Source organism: Lactuca saligna, chromosome 8 (assembly GCF_052625555.1).
Source record: "Lactuca saligna cultivar CGN05327 chromosome 8, ASM5262555v1, whole genome shotgun sequence".
Classification (NCBI taxonomy): Eukaryota; Viridiplantae; Streptophyta; class Magnoliopsida; order Asterales; family Asteraceae; genus Lactuca; species Lactuca saligna.
The window spans coordinates 130645880-130655897 of record NC_136424.1 but is presented as its reverse complement, the minus strand read 5'-3'; the positions used below and the strand labels follow the sequence as shown (position 1 = coordinate 130655897).

The following is a 10018-nucleotide window of genomic DNA, read 5'->3' as shown; positions in this document are numbered from 1 at the left end:
GGTGCAAATGGATCTTCAAGAAGAAGACCGACATGGATGGGAAAGCACACACATATAAGGCGCGACTGGTTGCGAAGGGCTTTACTCAAACTCATGGAGTTAACTATGATGAGACCTTCTCACCAGTAGCGAAGACTAAATCTTATTGGGTTATGTTAACCACAACTGTATTTCATGACTATGAAATATGGCAAATGGATGTTAAAACCGCTTTCCTTAACAGGAAGTTGGCTGAAGATGTTTACATGAGTCATTCAGAGGGTTTTGTCAATGCAAAGTACCCTAATAGAGTGTGTAAGCTTGAGCAATCTATTTATGGATTGAAACAAGCATCTCGTAGATGTAATCTTTGTTTCGATGAGAAAGTCAAAAGAGTTTGGATTTTCGAGAAGTGAGGATGATTCTTGTGTGTATTTCAAGGCTAATGGGAGTACATTTAGCTTTTAGGTGTTGTATATGGATGACACACTACTCATAGGAAATGACATTCCAACCTTACAGGAGGTTAAGTCCTGTCTTGGGAAGTGTTTCGCTTTGAAGGACCTTGGAGAAGATGCTTACATCCTAGGGATAAGGATATTAAAAAATAGGAGTAAAAGACTAATTGGACATAGTCAAAGTACCTACTTGGACATGGTGTTGAGACGATTCAACATGGAGAAATCCAAGAAAGGTGACTTACCCATCCAAGGCAATACCAAACTGAGTAAGACTCAGAGTCCGAGTATAGAGGCTGAAATAGCTGAGATGAGTCGAGTACCATATGCTTTCGCAGTTGGCTCGATGATGTATGCTACGACTTGTACTCGCCTTGATGTGGCCTTTTCCTTGAGCATGGTCAGTAGATATCAAGGGAATCTTGGTAAAGCTCACTGGACCGCGGTAAAGAATATTCTTAAGTACCTATGCAAGACTAAGGACTAGGTCCTTACTCTTGGTAGAAGTGATGACTTAAGAGTCACAGGGTATAGTGACACTAGCTTTCAGATCGATAGAGATAATTTCCGCTCTCAGTCGGGTGGGTTTTTACCCTGAATGGAGGAGCACTAACTTGGAAAAGTTCCAAACAGGAGATTGTGGCTGATTTAACGTGCAAATCAGAGTACATAGCAGCAAGAGAAGTGTCGAAGGAGGCGATATAGCTAAAGAACTTCATCGAAGACCTTGGAGTGGTACCAGCTATAAAGGAGCCTATAGAGATTTTCTGTGACAATGAGGGTGCGATTGCCTTAACCAAGGAACCAAGGGAACATGACAAATACATGCACATTGTCAGGATATATCACTTCATAAGACATCGGGTGGAAGAAGGACTCATTGTGGTAAAGAGGGTATCATTAGATGAGAACCCAACAGATCCCCTCACGAAGGGACTGAGTAGGGTTAATCATTTGCAGCATGCGAGGAGCATTGGGCTGAAGGATGATATTAGTTTTAATGATTAGATAGCTATTTTGAAACTTGTAATAGATAAAATGTAATTGACATTTGATGATTAAATAAAAAGTGTTTTATTTATGAGTAAAGTTACTATCTTGTGTCAATTGTTTACTATTGTTTCATTTTGCATGTTTTGATTTCCAAAATAATTATATTATTCAAACTGTCCATAGTCGATCATACTTTGGAAGTAGGTATTGAGGCAAGACTGTCATGTATTTGGCTTGTAGATTCTCTGAAGTGTTTTAGACATAGCAAGAGATTGCTATAACATTCACGAGTGCTCATAAGGTCTGAGTATTGGACTAAACCCACACTCATTTGAATTACTTCATGGAATTTATCACGAGTGATCGTGAGACGATAATATCATATAAGTCTTCAAACCAGATATATGAGTTGTTGACTATGAGTTGGTTGTACATTGATAGTGCAAAAATGCATCAGTAGCTTGATGTTATAAAACACGTTGTTGTGTATAATTTAACAAATAGTTAGTACAATCATATAATGTCGAGATTTATTAGTTCCTTTTAATACTTGGAGGACTAAAAGCGATATCTTGGGCTCATCGATGATTTTGTTTTGACTTATGTGTCGGGCCCGATCGGGACTAAATTGATGTGTTCAATTAAGTTCTCTGTCAAACAAATCGGAAATCGAGAAACAAACTACTAGATAATAAGTATGAGTTTGTTCCATGTATTTTTTCAACTGATATCTTGAAGAACAGAGGATTATATGATCCCTTATCTGAAGGACGTATCACTGACTGGGTTAGAATTCGACAGCGGGTTGCATGTGCACCTTGTTTGTGATCCTCAATATCTCAGTCACAAACTTGAAGGGCATGATGAATATCTTCCCGCAAAGAATGTTTAGCCCACTTATAATAATGGAGAGCTTGTCTACGCTGATGACAATAATGGTACTGATGAACATGATCACAATGAGTGTGTTGGTTTGTAACCTACTTGAGAATAAATGGTTAAGGAGTGTCTTGGTTTGTAACCACACTTATGAGTAAAAGAATGAAAAATATAAGTGTTTAGTTATAGTTTATGTTAAGTAGGACAAAAGATGAGAGGTAGTGTTAAGTATGCAATGTGTTTGCATAAGAGTTGATATGGTAGTAGTTGTCCCATATCCTCCATCGTGAATGGATTGATAAATAGAGCTTACCAATTGCATTGAAAATACATGTAAATAGATAGTAGATTGATATGTTGGGTTGTGAGGTTAAAAAAGAAAATAACATTAGAAATGAGCCATAAAATGAGAAAATAGATATAAACGTTAAGAAAAGATTTCGAGGACGGAATATCTTAAAGAGCGGGACACTATCCAGATGGACACAGAACTATCATAAAATACCTCTTTACACTAAGTATAACAAACGATAATATAAAGAAAGTAACGACGAGATATTTACGCAAAAATAGATTTTGAGACAATTTATGTTCTATGTTCTATTTAACTATATGCAACTGATCATGGATTGATGTAAATTAACAAGTGTTTCTACGAATTAAATGATTAAATTACCAAATTACAACACTCAAGTTGTGTTTTTCAAAGTTTGCTTGCTCCAAAAGTTATTCTTGTCCAAAAACCAAATATGTCAAGGTAATAATTGGGGTTTATGTTTATAAGTTAGAAAACATTTGGGAACCAAGTTTACTTTGACTTAATCGAGTCACTTAACCAGAATAATAATATTGACTTTATGAGCATTTTTGACCCCGATTCGGCCAAGTCAAAATCAAGGCAAAGTTGATTCGATCGAGTCACTTCTTTTGGGACTCGCAATCGTGTTATTTGATGAAATTGACCGAGTCAAACCCTACGCAGTTTGAATCGACCGATTTAAACTCAAGGCAAACTTGACTCGATTCAGTCATTGTGGATCCAAAATTAAAATTAAAGAATTCAGTCATTTCTCAAGGTAGCATGTTGATGTATCACGAGGACTCCAATCGTATGGACCATGCTAATACTTGTGTTATTTACTTATTTCATTTTTTTTTTGTCCATATGTATCATAAATGTTGGAAACCCCCAATGCTCCCTCACAAAACTAAAGAAACATACCCTCTTCTTAATATGTGAGAAATATATAGAGATAAGAAGTAATCTTGACTCAAAAAAATATACTTTTTCATTCATACGTATATGGCTATATTTATAGCCTAACAAAACGTGTGGAAATTAATAAAATACTGATTCTACCAAAAGACTAGGTAAGTGGCTGACTCCTTCTACCCAATGTACCCCTAATATGCGGTCATAGCTTTTCCCTGTTTCTTTATTATTAAAAAAAAATATGCATAACTTAATCTAAGACCATGAAGACAACCCAATTTAATCAAGATTACCCAACATTCACCTCCCTAATCTTGATCTTGATGATCTTGATCTTGCTTCTCTTGCTATAACCTTGTTCAGACATCTTGCTGTCTCATGCCTTTTTCATTCCCAAAATGTGACCAACCTTACTGATTGCTTTACCTTCCTGCTTGCTTTCTTGCTTTCTTTCTTATGTTTGTTGACTACTACTTGTGATTTTGCTGCTACTTGCTACAGACTTCTGGTTTGCTACATGCTACAAACCTCTTGCTTGCTATCTTGTTTTTCTTGCTTGCAACTGACCCTCTCCTTCTTCTTAATCACTTGTTGTTTGCTTCTTCTTTCTACCTGCTAACAAACAACAAACTTCTGCTGCTGCATCTTTCTTCTGATTAACTACTTATCTTTCATTCTTGCTTTCTTTCTTGTCTGCTACTTGCTACATACTACTTGCATTTCTTGCTTCTTTCTTCATCTCTTTCTTTCAATTGCTGCCAGTCAGACCATCTTTCTGTCTTTTTCCTCCAAAACAGTTGATGACCCACTGCTTCTGCTGCCCTACAACCAAAGGCTCATCCCTCCTTCAAAAGTCGACTCTCAAACCTACCCGCTTCAACCTTCGCTCTATACCAAGTGTTGGAAATCAGGCCCTCAATGCCCCTTACAAAACTAAAGAAAAATACCCTAAGGTTAATATGTGAGAAATATATAGAAAGAAGAAGTAAAAAAACTGCACTTTTTCATTCATACGTAGATGGCTGTATTTATAGCCTGACAAAACTTGTGGAAATTAATAAAATAATGATTCTACCTAAAGACTAGGTAAGCGTGTGGCTTACTCCTTCTACCCAATCTGCCCTTAATATCCGGGCATAGCTTTTACCTGCTTCTTTATTATTAAAAAACAAACATGCATCATGAAGACAACCAAGTTTATTAATCAAGATTACCCAACAATAAATAACCCTAAAAAGGATTCAAGAACCGAAGACGAATAGTTTCTTGATTATTCGCACCACCGTCTCCGATGGTAGAGAGGATGGCCAACGGTAAGGTTACTTGTTAACCGACTCCGATGCCTCATAGTGTTTTGAGATTAATTTCATTGCCTTCGCATTGATCATAATGTTATATCTATACAAGAAACTTCTTAAGAGTTAATGATTACTACTAACTACTAAGTATTATTTATAAAATAATGTTTATCTAATAGTTATTAACAAATTCATGTCTGTTGTTATTGTTTACCAAATCGTTTGTTAAATTAAGTCATTTACTTATCCAATCTAACATTGTTGCCAAAAAGGCACTCCAATATTTACCAATTTAAGTCATGATCTAACCTGTTTTTTCTTTGTTGCTAATTTAACAATGATTATGGGTCGATCTGTAAAAAGTTCTACGGTGTTGCCATGATCTCTTGTAGTCTGTAACTATGATTTGTGTACATTGCATAACTGCATGTGATATTTTATACACAAAGTACACGGGTCGATTTGTAAAAAGTTCTTAAGCTTGATATATTTCTGTTTATTTCTTAACTTTTTCCAGGATATCGGTATAAGTTTATTGCTTCAGCCGTCAAATTAGTGATGTATACCAAGTTACATTAATCTGTGCACAACAAGTGCGATATGTTATATTATGTGTAATGTTAAATCCATTCTCAGTAACAAAGAATTATGTCCAATTAAGCTTATTCCTATGTATATGCATGGTTTAATTTGTCTTCAATAATTAAAGCTGGCATCGTAAAAACCTCTAGGATCCTTATGGCTCAGGAAATCCAACCTAATTACTTAAAAGTTTACAGTTGATGAGTACTTTTGACCAGCTTTATAGTTCGCAGGAACCGCATTACTAGCTGTAATGGTTTTCCCATCACCTGACGTCAGCTTGAAAGAATATGGAGGTTTGAATAATACGGCAGTGTCTTTTTGCCAAACTGCACCCCATATGTTTTTCATTGGAGTAAAAAGTGGAGAACCAGCTGATGCCATTTCCACTTTAGTTAAAGCACCATCCCCATTAACATATTCTATTGCTGTCGCAAACCAGTATTGGTTGGTTTTCTTGTCAATTTTGAACGCGATCTTCGTACTTCCATAGCTGCATGGCACCCTATATATATATATATATATATATATATATATATATATATATATATATATATATATATATATATATCACATGGCAACGATCGAGCTTGTTAATTTTCAGCAATAAGAAAGCAGCCAAAGAAACGAAACCTTTTATGTTTTTAGAACATCGACAAGACTCTAATGACTCACTTTTTGAACTGAATGTCGACTTGGCCTAGCATTCGTAGAGCATGCTCTTGGCCAGGGGGTCCCATAGCACCAAAAGCATGGCCACTTAAATCAAAATGGTAAGGGATATCGTTACATTTTCCTGGACACTCATCAGTGATCGTGATTTTAATTGGTTTACCTGTGCAGTATGGTTTACGCGAACAAAATACCTGGGTATATATGTATGTATGTATTTGCAACGCGTCAATATATAGTGTAAATTATCTTTTGTTTAATGTTATAGAGAAATAATGTTAAGAATAAATGAAATAACCAACATGCCTCAAAGCAATGTCCGCATCCCTGGCCTTTAAGAAAGAATTTAGCATTTCCTGCTGCTATCATGGACGAGAACGGGGGATCTTTAGAATCGTCATCCCATCCACAAGCAGCAGCTGCTCATAATCACAAAATACAAATCAGTAATGAACAATGTAAAGTATATATAATGATGTCACATAGAATAAATAGAATGACAAGAGAACATAAATAGAATAAGATGAATCATAACATAATCTTATGTTATGCTATTTGATTGAGTAAGACTAAATATGTAGGACTGATAACCATTATTGATTATTCTTGTAACGTGAATTTTCGGTTTGTTACCTTTTCCGGAACCGGTTTCTGTCCCATACCATGTTGCCAAACCAGTGTTATTGGCGCCAAGGACAGAATATAAACAAGAAGAGAAGTTTACTAAAATAATTGTAACAATAAAAGGAGTTATACTTAACATCTTTTACTAATGAAATGAAGTGGATGAGGTGTTTTTAAGAAATTTTGAACCAATTTATAGCACCACATGAGTATCCTGTAATCATGAATTTGATTTTGCAAGTATAGCGTACATGATCGAGTTGGTGTTTATCACGTAAGAAAATTGTATGTATAATGCATATGCATATATGTATTGGTGTAATTTAAGGTTATTTATTTATTATATATGTTTTTTATGTATGTATTGATATAAATGTACATTTCTCGTGTCTTTAATTACATAACAATGATTATATAAATTGTGATAACAATTTGTTTGTATTTATATGTGTTGGTCGACAAACAATAAATTTAAAGGAATTTATTAACACAGTTAAATAAAAACTGAAGTTATAATCATTAAATCAATGATCATAAACGTATATAGACAGTGTATAAATTTTTTAGGATATTCAAATAAATTTAGTTATTTATAAAGGGTGTTATACTTTGGACATGAACACTATAGAAACCAAGACCCCTATACCAAAGCAGTTAAAAGGCAAGACGTCAGCTCAGTATGTTTGTGCTCTATATATACCTAACTACATGTTATCAGGTTACTTTCTACATCATGTAAGAATAAATTTCGTGTCACAACTCACAAAGCTAGTTTAGATAAACATATAGCACATATATTTCCAGTATTAATGGCTATAATATGTACATCTATTCAAAATACCTACAAGATATAAGATAAAAAAAATCAAAATACAATAAATTTCTATTTTCAGTGGTATTAAAATAAATGATATATATTGCGGGGAAAAGATGGATTTTGGGTAAGGAGGTGCAGAGCTTCTTACAGAACCAAGTACTGTAGAGAGGCCTGTCTCTCCTTTTTGTAATATTAATTAGTCTCTCGCCTTAATAAAATTTTCAAAGAAAAAAAAAACAAATGGTATATTATTAGAAAACTTTCACTACAAGAATAACATGCAATAGCAGCGATATCTTTAGGGGTATATCAAACTAATGCGTCTGGTGTCGCCACTAAAGGCCGATGCTGATGATCTGCGTCATGTCAACCCCTTTTGTCGAGTTAAGCGACGATCAATTGGCTAGGAAGACGTAAGAACTCCCGCGTTGTTTTTCCTCGGTTATGTCGCCGCAAATGCCCAGACGGCGCCGCTGAAGGCGTCATTGCTAAAAGTTAGCGACGATAAACTCTTCTTCGTCCTCAGTTTCTTTCTCAATCAACTATTTCCCTCATTCTCTTTGCTCACCACCGCCGAGACCAATTCAATTAATTCACCGACACACGGTGTTCCTCTCCGACTTAATTGTGGACAACAGGTGGTTGCAATCAAGCAATCCGATCTGAAAGGATAAAAGGTACATATGGTTATGTTCATATGTTTCTCAATGCTTATGAATTTCAGGAACAATGGTGCCTCCCAAAGGCTTGCAAACTTCAACTTTAAGTAGCTTTTTGTGTAATGGAATTGGAATGGTTAATTACAATGGAATGAAAATAAGATGTTTATTTTTCCAGATGAAATGGAATGGAATGGATTGATTCTATCCGTTTTGTTAAGTTTCATTCATAATCTTTACCTACAATGTGTCAATAGCATCTCAGATCTTAGAATATACAAATCCCAACTAATGGCGCAGAAAAAAGGGGTTCTAAAAGATTCATAACTTTTCCCCTGATAATACGACAATAAAAGGTCTTGAGGTGACGAACTCGGCCTATGTATTGATAGCTAGACCATACAGTACAGTCCAAAACATTGACTAACATTTCACGGCTTAACATAATAAGCCTAATTAAACAGATGAGCCAACAAAACATAGCTCAATAAGCAGCAGTTGCATGACGTCTGAAGCACATGTTAGCCGATTAATGCAAACCCTAGAACAAGGAGTGTGCAGAAAAGAATTACAGTAGAAACGTCGAACAGCCCATCCTCAAAGACACCACAAGACAATTCAAAATATGTGTATACATATAAAACAAAAAAAGGGGAAGAGAACACTTCTGTGACAAGTACAAAGCCAAACGCAAAATTCATAGCTAACAACAACCTGTGTTTTTCACTATACATATATAGGCAACTACTTTACAAAACGATTAAAATGGACAAACACAAATTAAACCTCAGAGTCTAAGGAAGAGTATCCCGGACTCGGCCGGCGACAAAACTAGCGGAAACCATCACAATCTAGCTTCCCCAAGCGAAAGAGGCCCACGAAATCCATCTCAGTAAGGGATGATAGAGCATCATCCACTTCTTCAACCCTTCTCACGACACATCCATGATCTGGGACTTCAGGCTCACCGGCAATTGTGGAATAATCACTTAGTTGTTTCCCCTTTTCAAACCCAAGGGCCTTGCATGCCTCACGAACACCTTGGATCCCGCTGGTAAGTTCTGCACTCTCGATAACTTTCTTAATTACGTGAACCACCCCCTTCTCCAACATCGATTGCAAACCACCTCGGGAGACAACACGATCAACACGAGAATGAGCCAGTTGACGTTGACACCTGGCCAACTCACTCGCTAGCACACCTTTCTCCCAAGTAAGAGAACTTACTTGGCTTTCAAGTCACTTTGATTGGTCCTCAAAAGTGGTTATATGATCTTCCAAAGTGGCCTTCTCACAGGCCACAATACAATTCTGCTCAGAAAGGGCTCGACGATCATCCTCTGAATCATGGAGTTCCTCCCTTATGCTTGCCATGACACCCTGCAAAGTTTTCAACTGCTTTTCATTCACACCAACGCGAAAAACCCGGTTGGCGGCAAAAACCATAAGGGCAGAAGTCTGAGCCGCAGCATAACAAAGGTCACCAGCCATATGAGAGCTTGACTGGCTCGCAAGCGAATTCATTGTGCCCGGGGGTGAGCACAACGACTCCACTCCTAGGCGGCAATGTCTTCCGATAGTAAGGAATCCCTACCAATCACCCTGTCCGGGGCATAGGCCTCGGAAGATAAGGGGTGAGATGAAGTTCCTGTTTCGCCAACCGGGGAAGGCTTCCCCGGTTGGAAAGGACCTCTAGGTAAGCCAAGTGCACCCACAAGCACGAATACTGAATCGAGATCAATTGAGAGTGAACAGGTAAATGACAAAGTCGGTGGCATTGAAGAACTAGGCACCACCACACCCTCCTTGTATCCAGGCACATAAAGCTCACTACCAAGAATACC

The 10018-nt window shown here is 36.8% G+C and overlaps 1 protein-coding gene across 2 annotated transcripts; it reads right to left on the bottom strand.

Annotated features, from left to right (window-relative positions):
- Nucleotides 1-3585: 3585 nt before the first annotated feature.
- Nucleotides 3586-6851, bottom strand: LOC145008567 (expansin-B15-like). 2 transcript variants are annotated; one of them, XM_078967163.1, is made up of 5 exons: nucleotides 6708-6851; nucleotides 6381-6493; nucleotides 6078-6268; nucleotides 4598-5895; nucleotides 3586-4455 (listed from the first exon to the last, which is right to left on the bottom strand). In XM_078967163.1, the coding sequence occupies exons 1-4, from the start codon at nucleotides 6835-6837 to the stop codon at nucleotides 5586-5588; spliced, it is 744 nt and encodes a 247-aa protein (XP_078823289.1). In that variant the 5' UTR covers nucleotides 6838-6851; the 3' UTR covers nucleotides 3586-4455; nucleotides 4598-5585. The 2 variants fall into 2 exon arrangements, with proteins under 2 accessions (XP_078823289.1, XP_078823288.1); XM_078967162.1 differs by having other exon boundaries at nucleotides 3587-4455; nucleotides 4598-5907.
- Between the last annotated feature and the right edge of the window lie 3167 nt (nucleotides 6852-10018).

Bases quoted from the DNA above. Each gene is read 5' to 3' on its own strand.
- LOC145008567 (XM_078967162.1), bottom strand. From the start codon at position 6,837: ATGTTAAGTATAACTCCTTTTATTGTTACAATTATTTTAGTAAACTTC. The intron at 6,269-6,380 runs GCATGTTGGTTA...ATATATACCCAG, and splicing joins GATGCGGACATTGCTTTGAG to GTATTTTGTTCGCGTAAACC. The intron at 5,908-6,077 runs GTGAGTCATTAG...ATATATATATAG, and splicing joins GTCGACATTCAGTTCAAAAA to GGTGCCATGCAGCTATGGAA.